The sequence below is a fragment of the Taeniopygia guttata genome, chromosome 21 (genome assembly GCF_048771995.1).
Source record: "Taeniopygia guttata chromosome 21, bTaeGut7.mat, whole genome shotgun sequence".
In the NCBI taxonomy this organism is placed as follows: Eukaryota; Metazoa; Chordata; class Aves; order Passeriformes; family Estrildidae; genus Taeniopygia; species Taeniopygia guttata.
In genome coordinates this window covers 6,725,469-6,750,508 of record NC_133046.1, presented here as the reverse complement: position 1 = coordinate 6,750,508, position 25,040 = coordinate 6,725,469, and the positions used below count along the sequence as shown (strand labels likewise).

The window sequence follows — 25,040 nt, the reverse complement described above, 5'->3', positions numbered from 1 at the left end:
CTCGCGCAAGAGCATTTCCCTGCACAGCTCCCGGACCTGACCTCACGGGTGGGCGATTTGTGCTGCCGCTCTGCACCGGGACACGCCGCCCCCGACCGTGTCTGCTCAGCCCAGATCACCGCTGCTCACCCCCAAATCCCCGCTGTTCAGTCCCAAATCCCCGCTGCTCACCCCCAAATCCCGCTCCTCACCCCCAAATCCCCGCTGTTCAGCCCCAAATCCCCGCTGTTCAGCCCCAATCCCCGCTGCTCACCCCCAAATCCCCGCTGCTCAGCCCCAAATCCCGACTGCTCACCCCCAAATCCCCGCTGCTCAGCCCCAAATCCCCGCTGCTCAGCCCCAAATCACCGCTGTTCAGCCCCAATCCCCGCTGCTCAGCCCCAAATCCCCGCTGTTCAGCCCCAAATCACCGCTGTTCAGCCCCAGATCCCCGCTGCTCACCCCCAATCCCCGCTGCTCAGCCCCAAATCCCCACTGCTCAACCCCAAATCCCCACTGCTCAACCCCAAATCCCCGCTCTTCAGCCCCAAATCGCTGCTCAGCCCCAGATCCCCGCTGCTCAGCCCCAAATCCCCGCTGCTCACCCCCAAATACCCCCTCCTCATCCTCAAATCCCCGCTGCTCAGCCTCAAATCCCCGCTGCTCAGCCCCAATCCCCGCTGCTCAGCCCCAAATCACCACTGCTCAGCCTCAGTCCCTGCTGCTCAGCCCCAAATCCCCGCTGCTCACCCCCAAATCCCCCCTCCTCACCCCCAAATCCCCGCTGCGAAATGAACCCGCAGCAGACCAAGGGGGCGAGCAGCCGGACTACCCGCGAGGTGGCACCAGGAGAACGGGGCTGACAGCAGCGGCAGGGCAGGAGCCGAGCCGAGGCTGAAACGATTAATTAAACGTGCTAAGTGTAATAAACGGAACCTCCGCGTCCTGCTTCCTCCAGCACTGAGGGAGATGCCTCCCAGGATGCTGGAAAAGGGGCACAGCAAGATGGGTGATTTGTCTGGAGCAGCGCTCTTGGGGAGGATTGCCTGCCATCCTCTTCTCTTTGGCTCTTCCACTTGTCCCACAGGAACCAGTTAAAGGAAGCACCCAGCAGCAGCACCCACCAGGGCATCGCTGTGACTGGTTTCCTCTGCTGGTGTGGTGACAGAAACTGCCTGATGCTCTCAGAACTGCTGCACATCGGCCGAGTCCACAGGAGGTCAGGATGAGCAGAGGGATGGAGCACCTCTCCTGTGAGGGGAGGCTGGGAGAACTGGGATTGTTCAGCTTGGAGAAAAGAAGGGTCCGGGGTGATGTAACTGGAGCTTTTCAGTACCTTTCTCATCAGGGAACTGACGAGGAAGATGGAGGGAGACTGGAAAAAGGCCTGGAGTGCCAGGCTAAGGGGGAATGGCTTCACTGCCAGAGGGTAGAGATAGATGGGATACTGGGAAGAAATCCTTCCCGGTGATGGTGGGGAGGCCGTGGCTGCCCAGAGCAGCTGTGGCTGCCCCTGGATCCCTGGCACTGCCCAAGGCCAGGCTGGACAGGGCTTGGAGCACCCTGGGACAGTGGAAGGTGTCCCTGCCATGGCACAGAGAGCACTGGATGAGCTTTAAGGCTCCTTCCAGCCCACACCAATCTGGGATTCCGGGATTCTATGAATTTCTAATTCCTAGCTCAGAAGGCACATCCAAACAGCTTTGTGAGGAACGCTAACAAAACAGTCTCAGGAATACAATAAGAGGCTTCACATCACAGGGATTTTTAAGTTGTATATCATTTTTCTCTTCTTCTTGTGCAGAGTCAGGACAAGCTGAACCACAGCTCAGCACAGGGAGGAGCTCACAGGAGTATCCCCAGTATCTTCTGGGATGTTTGGCTTCTGGCACATGAGGATTTTTACTAGGAATGACACAACTCTTCTTTTATATCTATTTCCTGCTATAAACAATTCCATACAAAGCATTTCACAGAAACGCATTTTGTTATGCAAACACACTAAAAGCGGGAAAACAGCGTGAGTACATAAACGGATTGCAAATGATTAATGAGGCAGTAATTAGCCAGAGGAGCATTAACGGGCTGGGAGCAGTTCAGAAAAGCACAAGGCACGTGCCAGCCAGGGAGCATCACTTGTGACACCAGAGACAAAGTGGAGCTGGAATCAGGGCTTGGCTGAAAACTTTGTCAGTGGAGGACAACAAAAAACTTTTTCCAGCACACAAGACAAGAGACACAGACAAGTCACCTCCACCCACTGGTAGGACACAGAGCAGTTAGACATGGAGCATAGATTCATCCCAACTAATTTTAAACTTTTTAATTTAGGAGTGGAGTTGTCCCTCTTGGTGTCTGTTCCAAATTCCAACATCTGCAAGGTATTTTTGTATTGTTCTAGTAATTAGGAATCAGGAGATTTTAAGACATTTCCATTTTGGACATGGGAACTGACAGAGCAAATTTGAAGCTTCTAAACTATTGTAATAGGGGGCAGTCTGTTTTCTACTTTCCCAGATCTTTTTTAGCAGCATGAACTTGCTGACAAAGAGTTATATGAAATGGAAAAGAACATTTTCTTTTTAAAGATAAATGAGTCTTGCAGTTCACCAGCCTACTTCCAGACATTTCCGCACTTTGATACCAGCTTCTGAAACTGAGAGATATTCAGGCTCCTACAATTTGGGGTCATCCAAAAGTCCATCAAGCACCACAACATGCCACATCAGCAGAAATGCAGCAGTGCTCAGGCACTTTGACGAAGTTTGCTTACGACAAACCTTCTATTTCTCAGCAAATAAGAACAAGTTCTTCCCACCTCATCCCCCTCCAGCGAGTTCATGAGATTAGAGCCTTCCTGAACTCCCTGTCCTCCTCATCTGCAGTTGTTTCATTTCTTTCTGCTGCTCCTCTCTGGGAGGGAGGGGCTGGGACTTGGGGGCACAGGCAGTGTGAACATGCAGGAGCACTGGAGGCTACCAGTGTGGTACTGTGTCTTCTGCTGCTAACACGGACCTCATCTGGCTTTTTGGGATTAGTGGTTTTTCCTTTCCTTCTTTCGTTCCTTCCTTCCCTGGGATTCTTGCTGAGAAACCATCTGTATTTTACTCCTCAAATAAAAAGGCAGAAAGAAATTACAGACTGAGGGATTTTGTTCAGTTATTTTTTTTCAGATCAGATGAATATTCACAAAATCACTCAAGAAGGGCATTCCCAAGTGCACAAGTGAACAAACAAAGAAGATGGTCCCACCATCTGGGACACTGGTCTTGCTTTTAGTTTCCTCATGGACTCTCAGAGACCCTGTGTGGGCCTCAGTCGTGCTTCAGTTTGTACTGGAAACCTTCTGATTACTAAAACAAACAGGACAAAGAAGTTAACCTAGGCTGAAAAAAGAGATACCCTGGGATAAAAGAGCTAACAACACCTGGACATTCAACAATCAAATGAATAATTTCAATCTCATTCTTCACTTGGTGCTCTATGGTAGTAAGTATTTCTACACCAAGAGCAAACTTCCTACCCAGAGAGCACAAAACTGATGATACATATGCTTTAACCAAAGCACTGCATTCTGCATCCAATGTCAGAAACAGGTAATTCCCCCAAGCCTGTCCCTGTCTAGCAGAGCACTGTTTGGAGAACAATGAAATTGCTTTCATCTAAGAGAGTTCTAATTTAATAACAATGGTGGTGTCTTGCTGTCAGAGTGGTCTGCTAATAGCATGGAGTCTGCTTCCGGACAGGAATTGCCCACTGATATTATCAGTCGTTGTAAACTGTCTTGGCTGGGAAGTCAATCATTAACTCTGGTCCCCATGTCATAAAAACATCATATTGTAAGAGCTTGACTCGCTTAAGGCTCTCACTAATCAATCAAGCATACAACAGGAATACAGCAACACATAAAAGGAGCCAGAGGCTCGGGAAATCCTTCAGCTAAGGGGAGACAAGCTGTGCTGAGGTTTATCTCCATGGTGAAATCCACTGACAAGCCAAACAAGGAAAACAGCTCCTCAGCTCCCGGAGTACTGCAAGCTGAGGCAGACCGTGCAGCGCCCGTGGCAGGAGGTGCTGCAGAAATGAGTGGAGCAGGATCCGTAACACAAAACTCAGAACGTGAGAAGAGAGTGGGATTCACTGAAGAGTGCACTGAAGAAATGGAGAGGCCTTCAGGAACAGAGAGAGACAGTCCTGCTGCCTTTAAACCTGCAGTTTTGGAACAAGACTCTCCAAACTCAAGGCCACTTGCTGCGCTGATGGATACAAACTCTCCCGAAATGAGCACGTTGGAACTGAACCACCAGTGCTCAGACACAGCCACCCTGGATATGGACTGCATGATCTGCTTCAACAAGTACAGCATCTACAGAGTCCCAAAGCTCCTGGACTGCCAGCACACCTTCTGTGCCGTCTGCCTCAAGCTGATCCTCAGGAAAGAGGAGAACAACTGGACAATCACCTGCCCTCTTTGCAGAAAACCCACCTTGGTGTCAGGAGGGCTCATCCGCACGCTCCAGAATAAAGAAGACATCCTGGAGCGCTTGGAGAACCTTGATTCAAACCCTGAGGTGTACATCTGTGCCATGGGGCTGGATGGCAACAGCTGGACTCGGAGCAGCCAGGACATTTTGAACACGGAGGAAAACAGCCCAGCACACAGCAGCCAGGCTGTGCAGAGACTCCTGCTGCTCCTGCTGCTGGGGGTGATCCTCGCCATGCTCATCCTGCCCTTTATGTACTCAGGGAGGGTGAAGTGGGTAATTTGTCTCCTGCTTACTTTGGGGTTGCTCATGTCTGTAGTGCTTTGCTGCACTCCTAAATTGCACTACAGGTGCAAGAAGGACTCCCCTGCCTCCTGTGACAAGGAGATCCACGTTGTTACTGTTGCCTGAAACAGCTAACCTGCCTGTCCCGGAGTTCAGGGACTGGGCCAGTGTGCACACTGGGCACACCAGTGAATTTTGGACTTAAAAACAATCTCTCAGAGAATAAATTCAACAGTTGGCTGAGCTGGCTCAATGCCAATGCACACTCTTGTTAAATCTCATTACTGCAAACAAAATGAACTATTTATATGTTGATATTTATGTGTTTTCACTTTTTTTTTATTATTAGTAATTGTGTTGGTTTGCTTTTGCCATTTTGTTCATGTCTGTGTCCTCTCCTGATCAGCCCTGCAGGATGTTATCTGGAACACCTGGGAGGTGATGTCCTGCAAAACCCGGGGTGCTGTTCCCACTCGGAACACATGGACACCTTTCCTTAGGACAGTGTGGGAAATAAGGCTGCTAAATCAGGGAGTGGGTGTTTGGAAGAGAGTTGTTTTAACCCAGATTATCACCTTAATCCCTGCTAGGGATGGGAAAAGGGGATGCCAGTTGATGCTATTTGAAGTTACACACAAAATTGGAGAGGAAGAGGTAAAATCAATACTCCTGATCTTGAGTTCATGGTTTGCAAAGGGCAAGACTCAAAAACCTCATGACCCTCCAAATTCCCCACATTTTTTAGCACAGAAATAGTTCCTCTCACCTGAATTCCTTTATGTGGCAACCTGCAGGACATCTCTTCTTGCCCCCTTTTACACTGAAGATGCTCACAGAAGTAAACAGAAATCCATTGACTGCTGCGCCACACCACGTGATATTTTTTAATTGAATGTCTCCATTAAATTTAAATAATATGAACTGTTCATTGACTTCTTTGTTTCAATTCCTCATGGACAATTAATGTGAAAACAATTCCTAGTTTCCTTGTTGACAGGAATTGCAGCTGAGAAAGCATATTAAGGTGTCTACAGAGCTGAGTTGGTGAGTAAAGCAAAGCAGTAAAGTGTTGGAGTATTCCTTCATTTAAAAAATACTTAGGTGCTAAGAAAATACCCTGAAACCCAACTAAAATTAAACTGAGGGAAAAAGATTTCTCTAGTTAAACTGTATGTTTAAGTGTGTCAAGTATCTCAAGAGACCTTGGATCAGGTAAATATTTGTGTTTGATAAGAATGGAAACTGATGTCCTGCAGTTGCTCAGTATATAAATACACAGAGTGTCTCACAGCAGATAAAACAGATTAGACTAAGAGGGTAGGAGTTCTTGTGCAGCTAAAGTCTTGGAAAACACAGGTTTGTTTTCTGCCAGGAACAGGAGCCTTCAGGGGAAATAAATCCTTTGGATTTTCTCATCTCATTGGGCAGCAACTGCAGGCTTACTGCAGAATACATATGACATTTGCTAATAACCAACCAAAAAAAAAAAAAAAAAGGAAAAAAAGGCCAGTAGTTTTAAACCCAAATACTATATTGTTCCAAATATAAAAACTGGACCAGATATTTACCTGCACTAAAATTAATTTTAGAAACACTTGTCAAGTCTTAAAGTTCACAGACAATATTCTTGTTGAGTTCCCTTCACCAACACCAGTAGGTGACTGGTATTGTAAAGGTCTGTGACAAATGAATTAATATTGGCCTGAACAGATCACTCACAAGGGATCCTGCCACCCCATGTATGTTTTCAGCACATGGGTGTGAAGAAATGAAAACAGAATGAACATGATCAGTGAAATCTGTTATTATGCTTCACCATGCCCTTCCAAAATAATTGTTTTATTGCACTACTTTCTACAGAACCAAAAAAAAAAAAAAAAAAAAAAAAAAAGGTCAAGAGGAAGCATACAGAAGTGTGATTTCCAGGGTGAGACTGGCCCTCTGAAAAAATCCTTATGGATCCATAGAATTATAGTTTCCTCTCATAGTGCAGCACCTTCCAAGTTGTCCTTCAGCAGTTGCACTGCAATGTTTTGCAGCCTGAGAGCCACTAACACCCGGGTGATTCAGAGTTCCCAATGCCGGTGGCAGTCATGAGGCTCTGGAACCTGGTACCTTTTGAACAGATTCCCATCTGACGGGATAATTAGGCTCAATAACCATGCAAGACTTTGCAGTGGCAATTAAGTTTATAGAGAAAAGGTTAACGGGATTATATTTCTATTCCAAAATATAAAGGATTTGCTTGTACTCAAGTTTAATTCATGTTGGTCATTTTGGTGAGAAAGTTTCAGCTCTGAAGTCCCACGCTCCGTTTACCTTACCTGGCTAGCTCCTGATTTTGGATAGTAACTGGGTAATGCACTGTGGCCTGAGAGAGAGGAAATTATAATGAGAAATGGGGCTAGGCAGCATCCCCTCATCCCTCGCCATCCCCTCAAGTTATCCCGGGGTCAGCTCGGTTAGTTGGAGCATGGTATTGACAGCACCAAGCTCGTGGGTTTGATTCCTTCATTGGGCCATTCACTTCATGATCACTTCATGAGCACTGCGGGTCCCTTCCAATTCAGAATTCAGAATTCAGAATACGCTGTGATCCCCTCAGCGCCCTCAGCCCCTCAGCCCAGCGCGGCTGCCGCCCTCAGCCGCGCCGAAGGCGCAGTGCCGGCGGGCAGGCCGGGCCGGGCCGGGCCGGGGCGGGCAGGAAGGGGCGGGCGCTGCCGGCGGTAGTCGGTGCTCGGTTCCCGTTCGCAGTGCTCTCTTCCCGGTGCTCGGTACTCGGCCGGGCCGGCAGCAGGTCGGGGCTGTGAGAGGGGCTGGGCGGGAGCAGCACCGCGGGCTGAGGGGCGAGCGGGCGGCGCGGTCCCCTCAGGCCGCTCGCTTGCTCTCGCCGCTGCTTCCCTCCCCTCAGCGTGGCCAGAAGCGCCGCTTTCCGTAAATAAGCGCCTGGGATGGATCAGCAGAGGCTTCAGACGTGAAGGACTTGTGGTAAACGTGAACACGGGCAGCTGTGGCGGTGTCCGCCCTCACGGCTCCCCCGGCTGAGGTGCTGCCTTCACGCTTCTCCGTGTGCTGTTCCCTCTCCGCAGCTTTGCTCACCCACTGTGAGAACATCGCTTCTCAGCCGCTGCTGTGCAAACTTTAGGATTAACTGAACTAAACACGCTCACTTTTCCAACTACTTATGCTTTGGGTTTCTCCATGTCCCTGTCCCCTGGAACTCTGATCACTGTAACCTATCCATAATGCATTTTCATGTTTTTGCATTGAGACAGACCTGAATTAATGGCATTCCGTATTTATACCTGGTATCTACAGATTAAAAGCACCTCTGGAGCCATGTGCAGGTCCCCAGAAATTCTCTTTTGCCCAAATGTTTCCACAGTCACAGCGCTGTGTGCAATGCATAACCACAAGTGGGCTGTGCTGTCCCTACTGTGCCTTACATGGAACGATTTGGCCAGCCTTGTCTTGAATAATTACCTACAACCTCATTAACTTTGGGAGGTTGTGGAGATGATGGTTTGGTTGCCTTTGTCACAGTTTAGTACAAACACGATGCCAGCCTGTCTCTATTTCCTCTTTCAGCTGCAGGGAACCCGTGTATTGTACAGCTTTAGATCCCCAAAGGAATTATCTTTCTGCTTTCCAAACAGGATTGTGTTATCTGCTGTATAAAATACATCATTTCCCAAGAAAACAAAGGGCTTTGTTTGAAAATTGAGAGCTGGAAGTGATAAAAAATTTTCTTTCAAGTGACAGTTCAGATTATGGCAATGCTGTTGATTGCTGAACGACATTGTTCGAGGCACGGATCAGAATTCCAGAGCCATGAGACGTAAAAGCTTTTGGAATAAATAACTTTTGGAATATGTTTTTTAACTCTCAATTCCCTCATCTTGGATTTGTGGCAAAACTTCTTGACCCGAGTTTTCTTTAGTAAATCACACCCTGCCCTTTTTTTACGCTGTATGTCTGAAAATCCTATGCCCATTGTTTCCTACATGTTTATAAGGAAAAAGATACCTGTGTAGAGGGAAGTACATTGATCTGAACATCTTCAGAGCAAAGCCTTCCAGAAACCTGCTCTGGATATTTTAGCTACTCAGCACTCTGAATTGTTTGTTGCATGCCAGGAGACACCGTGGTGTTGCTCCATTACTGCTCCATATTTTATGTTATTAGGAAATTAGGTTAAACAGTTATACTGCTCATAGATCCTTTTTAGCTGCTTCACATTTCATATGAGCGCAAGTTAAGAAATCAATAAATCTGTCAGGAAGAGGGTTTTATTTTCAGTGCTGTCTCCCATAATGTGTCCAGAGGTGAGCAGACATTACAAATAATTGTAAAATTATTGAAACGTTAGCATTAGACCTGGGAAAATTGGTCTGGAAGTTTGGATGTTTAGGGTTTCTGAGTAGGAAGGCAGGACAGGCACCTTTCTTAAAGGACCATGACAGATGGCATGCAGATAATAAATTCTCTCTAAAAAGAGCAGCTCCTGTTGCATTTTTTTCTTTTAGGGCTTTAAAACAATCCATAAATGGTCTGCATCCCCTGGGAGTCACTTGTAGTGTCATGGGCTCCTAATTCCTATTTAGCCAGGGTGTGGAAGAAAGGAAATATTTTCGTTTGAACTATAAAATGAAATGGGTGATTTGGGCCCCTTAGAAACTGATTGGATCTTAAGGTAGTCAGTAGAAATTCCAGATGATGGAAGTGAGCCCTAGACTAGGTTGTTACCCAGGTTGAATTTGCTGTGAGCTGTTGTCACCTCTGCCTGAGGTCTCAGTTTGCTGCTGGCACCATCAGGGGAGCAGCTGGAAGCCTATCACTTGAAAGTTTGCACATTTACATTCTAAAAAATAATAGGTTGCCCTAGCTCACGATCCGTGTGGTTCAGGGATCTTATTTTTAGGGAAAGAGCAGTGGCAGGTTGTATAGAAGCAAAGCACAGCAATGACCGTGGGACACATCAAAGTCCTTCTCAGAGGCTGCAGCTGGACTCAACTTTCCTAATGCTGTCAGCAAAACAAACAGGAGCAATTGGAGCTGAGGATGAGGGAGGAAAATTATTTCCCAGCCAGGTGGTCCCTGCACCGGGGGCAGAGCTTTTATTTTCATGTTATTTTTGCAGTAAATGTGGGACTGATAGGTCTGAATGGAGCCCTGTCCCAAAGGGAACTTGTCCTTTTGCAGGTTGAAATACTTATGATCACCTAATGTTGTGCAAAACGTTTGAAAATTGGTGAACTGTTCTTCTGTGTCCTGTTTCTGTGTCTTCTTTGGTCACAGCAGTGTGTCAAAGGCAATTTGTCTCCTCACTTCCTGGTTTCCAACTGTTTGCTGTTGTTTTTTTTTTCTGCTGCCTTTTCCTCCTTGATCTTGCAGGTGAAAATGGCCGGGGAAGAGAAGTGGAAAGGCTGGGATTCGAAGCAGCAAAAGGCGGCTGAGCAGGGCGGGGAGAGGGAGCCGGGTGTGCTCCTGGGCCGGCAGCTGCCTGAGGCCGGGAGATTCGCGTACGCGGCGCTGTGCGGCATTTCCCTGGCCTGGCTGTTCCCTGAAAACGAGCAAAGGTACAACTGCAGCCAGGCCTGACAGGCCAGGTGGATTTTGGGGGGTGGCTCAGCCAGAGCTGGTGTCAGACTCCTTGCGGGGTCTTCTGAATTTGGGGGAGTGGAAGAGTCTTTCTGTCTTGCACCCGTAAGGCTTTTACAATTCAGCACAAAACACATCTGTTAACACTGCAGACATCAAAGCACGTTCTGAAGCAAGGTCTAGTCCCACTCAGATTGTTTCCTTGTTTATTTAGCCAGTTTGTTTAGCAATTCACCTTCTTCTGACTCCTGATGCTTTGATTTTTGTGTGACTCAATGTTTGAAACCAAGGACTGCTCAAAGCTTCCAAAAATACCCAGTTGTGGAGCCTTGAAATACCCATTTGTGAAGCCTTAGCTGCTTATGTTGCCTTACAGCTCCTTCAGGACAGAATTCATCAAGGGCTTTGTGAAGTGGCTGGACCTGCCTGATGCTGTCTTACCTGCCATGACAGCCTTTGCTGATGGCTTAGGAGGTGAGGGCACAGAAACTTTCACTGAAATTTTGCTGAAGGATCCCATCTTGAAAGAAAACCCACTTCTTATTACCCAGGTAAGTCCATGTGCTCTCCTCTCCCCTGTTTGGCAAAAGAGGTTTGTCATATATATCTGCTTGCAGCTGAAGTGCTGTTTGTGCAGTCAGGGAAATAAAATCAATATTTCTGTTAGGTATTTATTTATAAGCAGCTGTGGGGGAACTGGCAGTCCATCCATAAAGACCTCATGGAAAGGATGATCGTGAAGCATGGTCACTGTCTGCTGAGTTGTGCCTTTGATGGTTTCACTCTACAGAACAGAGAACTGACAAAGTTTTTACTTTGTGTAACTGCAGTGGTCTCCATTCATACACATGTTGTACAGATTTTAGTGACATCATAGTAGACATGAACACAGTAGACATGATTTTCACTTGTTTGAAAGCCCCTTCACTGTATATGTATCACAAATCACCTCCACATACATGCTTCAAGGAGCAAAATATCCAAAGTCTTTTTCCCAGAGTACATTTTGACCAGAAGGAAATTATTTTAACTTTATTTTCTTTCGCTGAGGAAATGAAACTGGGACTGCTCCATAATGTTCTTTGGTAAAAGCTGATGCAAAGATAAAAGAGGTGAAGCATTTTGTCAGTGTTTGCTTTTGCTGGGGAAGATCTCTTCTCATCCAACCTCATGTTATGCCACGCAGGGTGAAGAGAGCGTTAGCTGCTGCTGGTGCCACACAGAAGGTGGGCCCTGTCACCCTGTGCCAGACACCCTGCCTACACCCTGTGCTCTGGTATTGACTGATGAAGGGCTATCACACACTCACCTTGAGCAATGGCCTGGCAGAGCAGCAAATGTGAGAACTCGGCTATGTTAGGGGAGATAAGAGAGCAGTGAACTTCTCTGGTCACCTTGACCAATTCACATTTCTTCAGCCACCTTTTCCTGTCTCCTGTCAGTCCATGAAATGCCTCAGAGGGTCTGCTCCTGGACCAAAGTTCCAGTGCCCAAAGTCCTACAATAGTACAAGGACAGCAACAGAGATCTTAATAATTTAGAGCAGATCTTCTAAAATAAAAGTGGCTCTTTGGATTCTGTTTCCTCAAATGCAATACATCCACACTGATTCTTTCTGCCTTGATGTGCTTCCTGCATTGTTTCCCTCATTCTCTCTGCCTCAGGATGGATTCTCTGCAGTGAGGCAGATTTTCCTGCATTGCTGCTGAGTTCATTAAGGGTGAAATTTAGCTTGTGCTATCTCTGACCTTATGCTGCATGGGGGTTCCATGTGCTTGTACAAAAGTGGCTTGTACAAAAGTGGCTCTGGATCAGCGGGAGCACACGGGATTTTGCCCTGATAGGAAACTGAAGATATCCTCTGGATTTTAGTGGAATAAGGAACCATAGACAACTTTGATCAGTTGAAAGCAAAGATAAGGAAAAACTATCAGTCTAATGCCACAGCAGCAATCCCTTAGGCATGTGGGCAAGATGATTGATTTTGTCGGGAGGAGAGGCAGAATGAAAGACTTCAGCAGAGCAAGGCAGCAGAGGTGTGTCTGGAAAAAACCACTGGTGTTTGGCAAACATCAACGATAAGCTGGGATCAGCTTTTTCCTTCTTACCTGGAAATAAACAAGCTACGGGACAAAGCTTTATGAATTATTGATCTTTTGCTTTATGGTTCTAGTGCTCCTTTGTATTCAGCTGCTACTGATGCAATATTTACTGTTTATTAAGTATCTGCTGTAATTGCTCAGGGCATTCAGTGGGAAGGTCTTGCTGGCACTAATGCTGCATTTTTTGAAGGCTCTTCATGTCAAAGGAGCTGAAGAGATGATCCGTGAAGTCAGGAGATTGTGAGCTCACCACTGATTCAATGAACATCTGAGGATTATGGATTGTTATCTTTGTGTCTTTTGTGTCATTGCAGATGACTAACACAGGCAGATGGTGGTAACTGAATCCTTTAAAGACAGTAGTCATAGCAGGCTGTGGGTGTGGTATGAGAAGGCAATGTAATAAAAAAGGCGTAGAAGCTGTGATAGGTGATTAGACATTGAAAATTCTTGTTATTAATATGTGTTTTGCTCTGAACATATTTAGAATGCCCATTTTCCAGTGGTTTCCTACCCACATTGACTGTAATGTGGATTTGGGGCTCTCTGTTGTTAAGGAAGTGGGTTTTGAATTTGCATCAACGCAGAAAAAGCTGGCAAAGACTGAATAAAGACTCCCTTTTTTTGTAAGGCTTCTCAGTCATATGGGTGGTTGTCTTGTCATGGAGTTTTCATGGAGATTCAAAACACTGACTTCAGAATAAGGTTGCAATATAACAACTGCTACTTAGGGAGGAAAACAAACCAGTTGTGAACTAATCTAATCACTGCTGGTTGGATTCCAGCTGCCTGCATGTGCAGTATGTGTACAGCCTAAACCGCAGCTTAAATTTGAGTGTACTAACTGGCATAGATGCCATAAAAGCAGTTTTTGCAGTTTATCACCTGTTTACCTACGTGCATCCCTGACCTTTTGAAAGGCTTGTGTGTACCTGCAGATTTATTTGGGGTGGTTTGATACGAGGTGTCAGAGGTAATACTGGGCAGACAGGACAGGACCTGAGTCACAGCCCTGACTCCCTAAGCCTCACTCAAGGAGAGTTTATTGCCCACAAACCATCACCTCTTCCAGAGGCTGCTTATGTCAGTCCATGGAAAATTGTGGCAACAAGATCACAAGCTTCACCTTATTCTAGACTCAAGGCCCTTTGCTTGGTCAGCTTTTTGCTCAAGGCTCACAGCCCTGCACCTTCTGCTGGGCTTTGACACCTCTGTGCCAACTCTTCCCCCAGAAATGCACCCAGAGAGGTGGTGATGGTGCCCACATAGTTCATCCCTGGGCACTCCCAGTACTCAGGCTTTGGGAAACCAGTTACATCCCTCCCTCTGTACTGGTGTATCGAATTCCCACACCCCACCAGCCAGCCTGGGGAGCAGTCTGCAGTGTGTCCCTCTTCTGGTTGGTTCAGCATGGTTTGTTCTGCATTCTGCACTTCTCATGGGTAGGACTCTCAGGTTAGAGACGTTTTTACTATACAAACTGTGCTTGGGAGCTTACAGGACTAATAATCATAAACTCTTTGGCAGCCTCCTACATCTTTGGCTGCATTTTTTTGTGTTCCCAGAGGGCTGAAAGGATTCTGTGTAAAATTCAGCTGTATTGTATTTGTGTGTAGGAGAGGGAAGCAGCTCAACTGAGTTGGTGCTTAATGTAGTCACATAAAGAGCTTAGAATTTGTCCAGTGGCAATAAAAGAGGAGAACACAGTTGTAAAAACACTGGTCTCTTTTTCATGGATTTATCCATAGAAACCATCTATTGAATTGATTTGTTTTTTCTTTTTTTTTATGGTAAAGAGCCAACCCAGAAGTCAAGTCCCTCAATCTTGATAGACGGCCATAAATTCTGAGTTTTAACTCACTTAATCCAAAATAACTTCATGCCAGTTCAGCCTTACTGCCTAAAGCTGTGAATTCCCAGAATGCCAAAGAAAATAGGGGCCATTAGAGGAACATTCAAACCTGTTAGTGATGTTGCATATGTGACTCTAGGGAGCAGAAGGCATTAGAATGGGAGGATTAGAGCCCTGCTCTTCCAAACTTTGAAGTCTGGTGTAAGATCAGGATCATAACAAAATAACAAAGAATGTGGGATGTCTTAGCATATACTAGGCATAATCTGCTTCTGTCCAGCCCTTTGTACTGGCCTTCAGAGAATTTTGAACTGGTTTTGCCCTGTGCTGCCTCACTGAATTGTAACTTTCTGCTTCCCTCTTGTGAACTCAGCTGCTGCAGTAATTCAATCAGTCTGATGGATTTTATGCCTCCATTTTGATCTCTCCAGACCTACATCATCAATTTTAAATTGAATATTCTTTCTTTTTTTTTTTTAGGACCTTTTATCATTCTCTCTTCAAGATGGTAAGTTTACTTTTTCTTTGTAAAAATAATATAGTTGAGTTTACATCTGATACTTTGAAGTGCTCAAAAAGGTAGTATCCTATTTCACTGCAGCTTCCTCTCTGGCAAAAACTGCACACTCCTTCCCTGCATCCCTTTCAGGGAAAACAACTCTTCTTTTAGGAATGGTTAATAATACCCACTGAAAATTGAAGAGCTCTTCACCTCCTTACCTTCACACAGCATACATTGGCAAGCAGATGTAAATGATGCTGGAGTGGGGTGGTTTTTCCACAATGTTTCCAGGGAATCAGGTGATCTATTCCTTTAGGAAGGCAGTAAAGCTATTATGAAGATCTCAGCCTAAAATATTTTCTGCTGGTTGCCTAAAAAAAAAAAAAATCAGGGTATAAATTCTAGAATGTCCTTGGAAGCCCATTATAAATCAATGTGATTTTTCTCACATATTATATTACACATAAAACAATTCTCTGGCTTGCAATCCATTACATGGATTAGTCTGATAAAATTAATGAAATAAAGACTGTCTGCTGAACAGAATGTTCATTTCTAAAAGAAACCTGGATTCTATCACTGCTTGCATTTTTTTTTCAATCTCTGTGTTTTAGCATGTTCTCACAGGAAAGAACTCACTGGTTGCTGATTAGCCTGTTGCACTGCAGAACAAAACAAGTTTTGTTCTTACTTTATTTTTAATGGAAAATTGACAAGTCAGTTATTGCAAAACTGCTTATTTTGTGAAGCTGGAATTTAGGAGAAATATCTTTCCAAGCCTCGCTGCCTTCCCACCAGGCTGGTGAGGAAGGAGCACAGCAATGTCAGCAGATAGAAAAAAGAAGGGGGCTCATTCCACCTGCCTGGACTTGCAGGACATGTCACATTTCTGAAGGAGTGAAGATAAATCCTGCCCTCATTTCTCAACTAAGCACAAAACTGATCAAGAGTGTCATTAAAGGCTACAGAATTAGTTTGGTATCTTGGTAATTATGGTAATAAAGAAACAATCTTAATAGATTGCCCAATGCCATATTTGATCTACGTGCAGCAGGTATCACAAACATTCTTTGTAATTGGCTCTTGCTGGTATCTTCACCCACCTTGAAAAAAACAATTGTGTTTTTCATCCCAGAGTGCACCAAGAACCCTTTATAAAAGCCAAACATCCTGAAGTAGTAGGTGCTGCTGAGAGAAACACATTAAAAAAGCAAGAGTTGGCACAAATAATTTAAAATCTATTACATTTAAGATGTCTTTTCTTCTAAGATGTCTTTTCTTCAAGAACACCTGCTTACAAAACCAGGAGTAATCAGTTCTGTTGTCTGAGTGCACTGTCCACTCCTGCATCTCCAGCAGGGAGTGTAAAAGCAAACATTTGTCTGTGGTGCTGCTGGGGGAGCTAGTGTGTAGCTTTACACTCCTGAGTGTCTCTTGTTGCCACCAAAGAAGAAGAAGAAGAAGAGAAAGGTTTTGCATGGAGGTGCATTTTTACAAAATGCCACCTTCCTGCGGTGGTGCAGTTGACGTGGGCTGTGCTCAGTTACCCACGCAGGCATGTTTGATGTTTCCAGTTAGCAGTGGTCCTGCTGCAGCATTTCTCTGTTGAAAAGTTGCCAGTTGGCCTCTGCCACAGAGGATGGAGACCAAAGGATCTGAGATCCTTTTCCTGCCACAGAGGCTTTACCTGGTGTGGTGGCTCTATTTGGAGGGAGGAAGGATTTTCCATTTATCAGTCTCTTCTCCTGTTCCTGGAAGAAAAAGAGGGCCTGGGGGAAGGAGCTGCTCTGTGACACATTCCTTGAGTACTCTGCTCCTTAACTAAACTGTGTCATCAGACAGATCAGACTGATTTCCTGGGCTTTTCTCTCTTCAAGGATCCTATGATGCTCGAGCCAGGGTGTTGATCTGCCGTGTCAGCTGGCTGCTGAGACTTCCCTTGGAAGATCTGGAAGTCCTGGAGGAATCTCTGCTTGAGAGCCTGAAGGACCAAAAAGAGGAAGAGTCAGAGTAAGAACATTCATGTTGATATGGAATGAAAAAACACTTCCAGTGCTCAAAAACTTAGCAGTAATTACTTGTGCCTAAGTCCAGTCTCTGATTATTCCCCACATGAAATGATTCTTACTGTAATCATTTATGGCTTGATTAGGGTTACAGAGCCCTCACAGCACTGACAAGAGGAAAAGCTCAGCATTGTTAAAATCAGAGCTGAGACCTGGCCTTGCACACTGGTAAAGGCTGTTCTGCACTGAGCTGCCTCCTTTCCTCTTTCCAGTTGCTTCTCAGAGACTGTATATTTTGCATAAATACATCACAAAGATCTTGTTGACTCTTGGCCCAATATCCTTCAGATAGAACTGCCTCTTGCAGAATGAAGTTCCTACAGATAATCAGGATTAGATCCTCAGCTGTTCATTGTCTCTGGATCTGTCTTTAAGCATCTTTAAGAGACAGCTGGATGACTCCTGTTGAAAGGATATTTCTGAGGGCAACAGGCTGAATCTTCGGATATGTACAGACCTGGCTCATAATTCTATGTTATTAGCATAGGATTAATTCTTGGTATCTATAAGAAATGTAGTATCTTTTTATTCCTCTCATCAGGCAGGAATTGTGTGACAGTTTAGCAGTATTTAAGGCAGTAAACATGTCCATAGTGGACTTTCAAGGGAAATGTTTTCATCTGTCAACTCAGCAAACGGGTTATGAGATTAGCCTGATTGCTAATAAAGCCTTCAGTTGACAGCCTTGCCATGGTTCTGCTCAGATGTTTACCACGGGGTCCAGCATGTGATGGGTAACTTCCAGTAACAGCTGTGTTTAAATAATGCTTAACTTTATAGCACACTGTAAAAAGGGAAAGTCAGAATAATCTCAAAGATCGTGGACTTCTAAACATTTGTTGTGCAGGAGCAAGGGTTGGTATTAATGGTGTCTGTTTTGCTGTAGTTTGTGAAAACAAACTCAGTGCTGTGTCTGATAACAGCAAAAGAACAGTGTGCATTTCAAACCCTGCTGCCAGCCCAGTGGGCTTCCTGTGTGTCTGCTGTGGGATTCCTAGCTTGTCCTTTGCCCAGATTGCAGCCTTGGGATTAAATGTCTATTGGATAAAAAGAGAAAAAAAATCCTTATGGTGAGAGGAGCCCAAGACCACAGTGCAAACACATTGTTGTTGCTGTGCTTTAGCAAGGCTGAAATTTGTGGGGCATTGATGACCCTTTCTTAGGTTTGAAGTCAGGAGTCAGTGGGGAAAGGAAGAAAAATATAAAGCTGTCCTTGACCTCACAGATTTTGGGGCTGGGAAAGGAAGAAAAATATAAAGCTGTCCTTGACCTCACAGATTTTGGGGCTGGGAATACCATTATGCATTTGGGATGCTTCCAGCTTTGACCAACAAGAGGTTTTGGAACAGAAATAACCAACCAGGGGTTTGGCAGCTCCTGCACAGGTGTTTTTACTGATACTTGTTAACAGGAGGTTTTGCTCCTGCCTTTGCTGCTGTGGATATGTTGGATTGAGGCCCAGAACCTATGAGATTAAATGTACAGTCCTCTAAAGAATAATGCTCAAACCACTTAAACCGTGCTAGTTGCACCAAATGTGTTCTGACCTGCAGGTGAGAACCTTTCTTTTGTAGACAGTTCTGTAAGAAACTGGAAAACTTCACAACATTCGCTTGCTAATGTGTGCTCCTGCACCTTTCCTTATTGGAAAATGACCTGAAATTCCCCATAACAATCTCTCTGCATATAATTTGTGGTTCAGGCAAGAAGCTGCACATCTGAGCTCCGTGAGAGTAGAGAAATACCAGAAGCAGCAGTTAATTACTGCTGGATAAAAGCAGTTTGGTAATGCAGTGATAATGGTAATGGAGGAGCCATTAGGAAGCAGCTGCTGGCAGCTCCAAAGGGAAGAAGTGACAAGCAAAACTTCTTTTATTTACTGCATTGGCTGGCAGGATTTAGCTGCCACTCTTTTTCTCCCCACATAACTCAAACTGCTCATTATTCCAACTGACTCAAAGTTAGACATGTTCCAGCTCTCTTGTCATCATTCTCAGCCTGAGACACAGTGCAGTGACTGTAAAAGCTGATGAACCTCATGTAGAACAGAAATTGCTGGGCATTGCTGGCTTAGGTATGAACAGCCTGGCTGCAGCACTCGTATAATGAACTCCAGGAGCAATTTTATCCTAAGCCAAACATTCAGACTGGTGACTAAGGCACCAAGTAGAGCATTTGGTGAGGATGAGAAGAAATGGCCTCAGGTTGTGCCAGAGGAAGTTCAGATTAAATCAGGAGGAATTTCTTAATGGAAGGGGCTGTCAGGCATTGGAGGGGCTTCCCATGGAAGTGGTAGAGTCCCAGTCCCTGGAGGTGTCCCAGGAACAACTGGACATGGCTCTCAGTGCTCTGGGCTGGAGACAAGGTGGGGACTGGTCACAGCTTGAACTTGATGGTCCTGGAGATCTTTTCCAACTTCAGTGATTCCATGATTCTCTGATAGCCAAACCCTGCTTTGTCCATGGGGCTGTAGAAGTGGCTGTGGCTGTGCAGAAATTGGGGAGGTGTTGCTCTCTGCAGACACCGTGTTTGCAGCTGCATAAGGTAATGAGCAATGGTTTTTTGGAGGGGCTCTGTGGAGACAAAGTCTCTGTGAGGTGCAGGTCCATGGGAGTTCTGCCAGTGAGTGCAGTGACTCAGGGATTTCACCCACTGAGCTCCATTCCCTTCCTGCTGCACCACACAAAGCTGCATATTGTTTGGGACTTGTGTAAAATTGTCTTAATCAAAATTACAATGTGCTTAGGGGGTTCCAGGAAAGATTAAGCAATTATATGGATAATGAAAATCCAAAATTAGGCTAGGATTAACAGGGAAAATATCCAAGTTTGGAAGCAAGATAAATTGTCACATTTCAAGACCTGGATTAATTGCTGTTTAAACAGACCAGAAGGAACCTTCTTCTTGAAACAACTTATCCCAATATCCTCTGTTTCTCCCACTTTCCTCTGAAGTGGAAATACTTCTTGTAAGAGAGAAAACAAAGACAATGGAGAGAAGTCAAAAGTAGTGGCTAATAACTGGTATTTGTTCCTTTTAGGTTTATTTACCTCTTTCTGATAAGCTTGTTAAAATACAGCTTAAATGCACACTGATGACTGTGTTTAATTCCTATTATATTTTTATATTGTGATGTGCAATTAGAAAGCAGCTTGTAGTAAACACTGCTTTTGGAAAACAGTTTAATTGCATCTCTGTTGGTTAGCACAAATTACACCTATTCCCTTTTATTTCAAACACTTTTCCTGTTTCTTCTTAGCTTTCTTGTGGTTTTTTAGGGCACTTAGGCAGCATATAGTTAATGAAATGCTTTTGACTTTTTGTTTCTTTATTTTTTTTTACAAGCTTCAGCCCTATTAGGAAGGGTTTTCTGAGTAAGTAATATCTGTTGGCTTTTGTCAGCAATTAAATTGTTTCAGTTTAAATCTGTGGTCCATTTAATCCATTCAATTTAAATCTCTAAATCCATGCTCATAAATCTCAGTGTGCTGTCACAGTCCACACCTGCATGTTCCTTTTTACTGTTCCTGGGAGGGAAGTTAAACTGAGAAGAATAAAAGCAGATTCTGATGCAGGATTGTTATCCATTAAGCTTTTCCCTTAGTTTTTGTACTTTTAATTCCCCCACAGAACTGCAGAAGTCTCAAGAAAAAAGAAGGAAAGAAGGAAAAAGCTGAAGAGATACCTGCTGATCGGTCTGGCAACTGTTGGGGGTGGAACAGTGATTGGTGAGGCTGCCTTGGCATTCTGGGGTCACAGCATCAGGGACAGAGAGGGGTCTGACTCCAAGAAAAGTACTTTCAGCCCCACAAAAATAAACATGAAAGATATAGCTGCAAAAGTTATTCTGGTGTAGCTTCACTAGCTGGGGAAAGTATTAAACTGAGGTTGTCACCCCTTAAAATGTTTTCTCCTTCTTTGCTGTCGTGTTATAAGAGGATCAGATCTTCAAAAAGTGTGAGATTAGATCAATGTTTCCTGAACAAGCAGAGCAGAGCTCACCCCAGATCACCACATAGTCTTCCTTTGACTTTGAAATTATTCTTCATTCATCTGAAGTCAGCCAGAGAATTTGGACATTGATTCAGGGCCTGGGGAGGGTCGCAGAAAGCCTCTTTATTGAACATGCAAAAAGCTCTTCCATCAGCAGTAGCAGCACAGGGGAGTGCCTGCCTGGGGTTCTTAAGGGATAATAGTTTGGTGATATCTCTTGCTGCATCCTCAGGTCTGACAGGAGGCCTGGCTGCCCCTCTGGTTGCTGCGGGAGCTGCCACGATCATTGGGAGTGCTGGAGCAGCTGCTTTAGGATCCACTGCTGGGATTGCTGTCATGGCATCCCTTTTTGGAGCAGCAGGAGCTGGTCTTACTGGTGAGAGAGTGACCACACCATTCTCAGCCACTGGGGCACAGGATCATGTCTGTAAACACAGTTAATGACCCCACGGAGCTCTCTGCAGAGTGAGGGAAGCAATTTGAGGTGTAATCTGTGAGATTTTGGTCTCAGTGCTAATTAAGGTGCTGTGTAGCCCTGTGACCAAATAGGGAAAGAATATTTGATGTGTGGTTAATGAAGGAAATGAAAACTTCCCGTTTTGGGTTAGAAAGATGCTGCCATGGAGAAAAGCAGCTGTTACAGTGAAAAAAAAAACCTTCTGCTGGATTCCCTCAAATCAGAAGCTCAGAAAGATCATGTTGGCTCCTTAGTGAGCTATAAGTAATGCATGAGCTGACTGAGGGTTTTGGAAATGAAAAAAACCCTCTCCAGATTACCCAATTAATTTCTTAACAAACTCCTACTGTTAGCAGAGGGTGTCCTTTCTGTGCCATCTCTGAGCCTTGTGTTTCTTCCTGGCTGTGTGTAGGATACAAAATGAAGAAACGTGTGGGAGCCATAGAAGAGTTTGAATTCCTCCCACTTACAGAAGGGAAGCAGCTCCACATCACCATAGCAATCACTGGATGGCTGTGCACTGGCAAATACGGTAAGAACATGATGAAGAAACTGAGAGGAGCTCCAAGAGCCGTGGCTGTGTCCCACTCCAGACTGTATTTGTGCTCACAAAGCACCATGTCTGCCCCACATTTCCATGGCATAGTAACTGAACCATGTCAATTCTCACCATAAGACTTTGCAACCCAATCTGCAATCCCGGGCAAGCAGAGAAAAAAAAAGAGGGCATTATGCTGATGGTGACAGCAGGACTGGGAGCAGCCATAGCAGGATTGTTTCTGATAGGAACTGTTGCATGGTTTTGCCAGAAAAGGTCTGTCTGGGGATGATTGCCAGCACTAGTACAAAGTGTCTCTGAGACCTTATGTTTATCTGCCAGGAATTAACAGAAAATAGTGTGGTTTTGCTCTCTCCATATCTGCCAGCTAATGAGGTTTATTGGCAAGAAAGTTCTGTTAAGTAAATCCTGTTAAGTACAGCACTCCGAAGGTGACTTACAGGGGAAACCTTGCAAGGTCTGTAGTGCTTTATTTTCCAGTGTAGCTTGTCATATAAAATATGTCACCTGCCTGCTAAAGTGCTCAGCTTCAGCTGCCTGAACAGCTGCCAGTTTATTGAGAAGTACCATAATTAACTCTGGATATCATTAATGCAGAAGGATGCCTCGCCCTATCACTTGCCAGGCTGCAGCTTGCTGTCACAGGGAACTTTTCCTCACTTTCCAGTGCTGTGCTTTGGCTTCTCTCTCTGCTTGCCAGAGGTCCAAATCCTCAGAGCTGGAGGGCTCCCAGGCACAGTTAGAGAGGCAAGTGTGTCCCTCCAGGAACATTTTGTGTCTGTTTGCCCGTAAAAGGGAGTTAGAGATGACACACATTCTTCTTCCATAACTAGCAATCTGCTAGAATGTTTTAAAGAGCAAAACTAGGGTTGTCATCCATTTTCCTCCTTACAGCAGTGTCTGTCTGTGTACACAGTCCTTCAAACAGAGGGACTGAGAACAGGAGTTAAGGAATTTGCCACCTTGTGATTTTGGAGCTGCCAGTGGTTGCCAATCCATGTGTTCTCAAATAAGACAAGGGGGATCTTGTGTCGCTTTGATCAGCAGCTGCCTCAACCTCACCTGCATTGTTTGGGGAAGAAACACTGTAGGAAGGCTTTTAATTAATTAAGATGACAGTTCTGCTCTGCCCTTCAGTGTTGGTCTGTCATTAATAGCATTGCTAGAATATTCCAGTGTCCTGCAGGTTCTGTTCTGATCCTCTGTTGGGCTCCTCTTGCCAGGAATCAGCCATTGTGTTCTCTCCAAACATGAATTCCATCTTTGCAACCTTTCCCAGGGAGCTTCACAGCCCCGTGGAGCAGCATGTTGCACTCGAGTGAGCAGTACTGCCTGGCCTGGGAATCCAAGTACTTGATGGAGCTTGGCAACGCCTTGGATTCCCTGCTGAATGGTTTTGTGAACATGATGGCTCAAGAAGCCCTAAAATTCACTGTCTTGTCAGGTAAGAAACTAAATCCTATCAGATCTGCTTGAGTGGCTCTTGTGCAGTTTCAGTGTGGAGCTTTCCTAAAGAAGGAATGTTTTGGAGGAGGCAGTGCTGGCATTGCCCCCCAGAAGTGACCTGAGAACTTCCTCTACCACACCTGTAATTTAGCTGTGCTTTCCTGGACTGCTGAACCACCACATCATTGCGTCATTCTGTTAAAGTTACAGCTGGAAACACCTTCCTTCACCTGCTCATTTCCCTATATTATTACACATTTACTGCTGTACAGAAACACCCCCCCACACAGGTTACACACACCCACCCCCATGCCAGAATATCAGACTCTTTCTTATCTTTAGTCCATCAAAGCATTTCTCAGCACACCTATTGGGAAAGAAGAGCTGGAAATTACATAAGCTCCTTGGCTTGGCCTTTAACTTCAGTGAACTCTCTTGATTTTGATGTTTTCTAAGGAACCTCTGTGTGTTGCAGGGATTGTGACAGCCTTGACTTGGCCAGCGTCGCTCCTGACGGTTGCCAATGTCATTGACAACCCCTGGGGAGTGTGTCTGCACCGCTCTGCTGAAGTGGGCAAACACCTCGCACACATCCTTCTCAGCAGGCAGCAGGTAACTGGCCACAATTATCCAGGAATAACAGCTGGAAGGGAACTGGCCCAGGGAGGTGAAATGTTATAGTCATGCTGGTTAAATGGTATCTTTCTAAGGGGACAAATATGAATAAAGCAAAAACACAGAGAGTGCTGCTTGAAGGTGACCAGCAGATATCTGGCTTACTGGGGAAAAGGAGGAGGTCCCAAGAGGATCAGAGAAATCCTGCTGAGATTTGTTCCATTTACCAAAAGGTTTTCTCAATGAGGAAGAAGAGATCCAAGTTATAAGTTACCTGTGATTTAACCATGTCACAACACAGGCCCACGTGTCACAGCCAGGCCCACTCACCTAGTAGAAATCAGAGAGCAGGAGGTGAGGATGGGTGAAAAGGAAAGGAGAATACAAAGTGTTAAAAATATTTATGGATCATTAAGAGGCACCTGCAAAGCAGCCTGAGAGAAAAGTGGGTGCAGCCAATGCCCAGTGAGCCGTAGCTTTGCCTACAGAGAAAGGGAACTAGCTGGTACCTGACAGAAGTGACAGAAGTCTCTCTGAAAAGGCTCAAAAAAAGACATTTCTTCCCCCCATGAGCCTGCCAGCATTTGCTGGGCCAGCACTGTTATTTGCTGGCCATATGTTTGTCTCACACCAGTCACTGCTGATTATGGAGGAGTCCAAGGGGAGCTGTGGGCCCAGAGCTGTGTGTCCCAGCAAGGTGGAACAGCAGAGGAGGAACAAATTTAATTTCTCATAAAAACCCAATCCTAGAAAACTCAATAAACTTTATTTCATACAAGCCCTTTCTTTTGCTATGAGGCATTTGTTCTTGCCTGATAAGCATTTGCTGTTGTGAAAACACACATTCCAGTGTGCTAGAGAGTCTAAAACTTGTTAATGAGCTGTCTGGGGTGTCCATCGCACACCTGCTCCCTGGATATTACAAAGACCATTTTTCATTGATGTTTGGATTAGGCTCCCTTTAATCTTACAGAAAATCTTATTAGGCTGTTCAAAATAAAAGCTTAAACATTAAAAGCCAGATCAGCTTTTATAACCATTGCATGCTGCTGCTGTCACTCAGCCTGAAATCTGGAAGTGGTCAGTATTTTTGTATTAC

General features: G+C 45.1%; 2 protein-coding genes and 1 long non-coding RNA gene across 5 annotated transcripts in view; 2 read left to right on the top strand and 1 right to left on the bottom strand.

Moving 5' to 3' along the window:
- Positions 1-1,122: 1,122 nt before the first annotated feature.
- RNF186 (ring finger protein 186) lies at positions 1,123-5,674 on the top strand. Its single transcript, XM_030289086.4, has one exon. It carries the CDS (start codon positions 3,954-3,956, stop codon positions 4,872-4,874), a length of 921 nt encoding a protein of 306 aa, XP_030144946.4. The 5' UTR covers positions 1,123-3,953; the 3' UTR covers positions 4,875-5,674.
- A 1,811-nt stretch (positions 5,675-7,485) lies between these two features.
- Positions 7,486-25,040, top strand: part of TMCO4 (transmembrane and coiled-coil domains 4) — a 36,900-nt gene continuing 19,345 nt past the window's right edge. For both annotated transcript variants that reach the window (XM_030289081.4, XM_072917508.1), the window contains exons 1-9: positions 7,486-10,327; positions 10,726-10,900; positions 14,784-14,811; positions 16,683-16,815; positions 20,502-20,599; positions 21,097-21,240; positions 21,734-21,853; positions 23,160-23,324; positions 23,802-23,938. In XM_030289081.4, coding sequence (XP_030144941.4) covers positions 10,149-10,327; positions 10,726-10,900; positions 14,784-14,811; positions 16,683-16,815; positions 20,502-20,599; positions 21,097-21,240; positions 21,734-21,853; positions 23,160-23,324; positions 23,802-23,938 — 1,179 coding nt within the window. In that variant the 5' untranslated portion in view covers positions 7,486-10,148. The remainder of the gene's footprint in view (positions 10,328-10,725; positions 10,901-14,783; positions 14,812-16,682; positions 16,816-20,501; positions 20,600-21,096; positions 21,241-21,733; positions 21,854-23,159; positions 23,325-23,801; positions 23,939-25,040) is intronic.
- LOC121470969 (uncharacterized) lies at positions 11,518-16,689 on the bottom strand. 2 transcript variants are annotated; one of them, XR_012051720.1, is made up of 4 exons: positions 16,493-16,689; positions 15,909-15,993; positions 15,024-15,176; positions 11,518-11,847 (listed from the first exon to the last, which is right to left on the bottom strand). It is a non-coding gene; the product is annotated as an uncharacterized lncRNA (long non-coding RNA). The 2 variants fall into 2 exon arrangements; XR_005982320.2 differs by lacking the exon at positions 16,493-16,689 and having other exon boundaries at positions 15,909-16,263.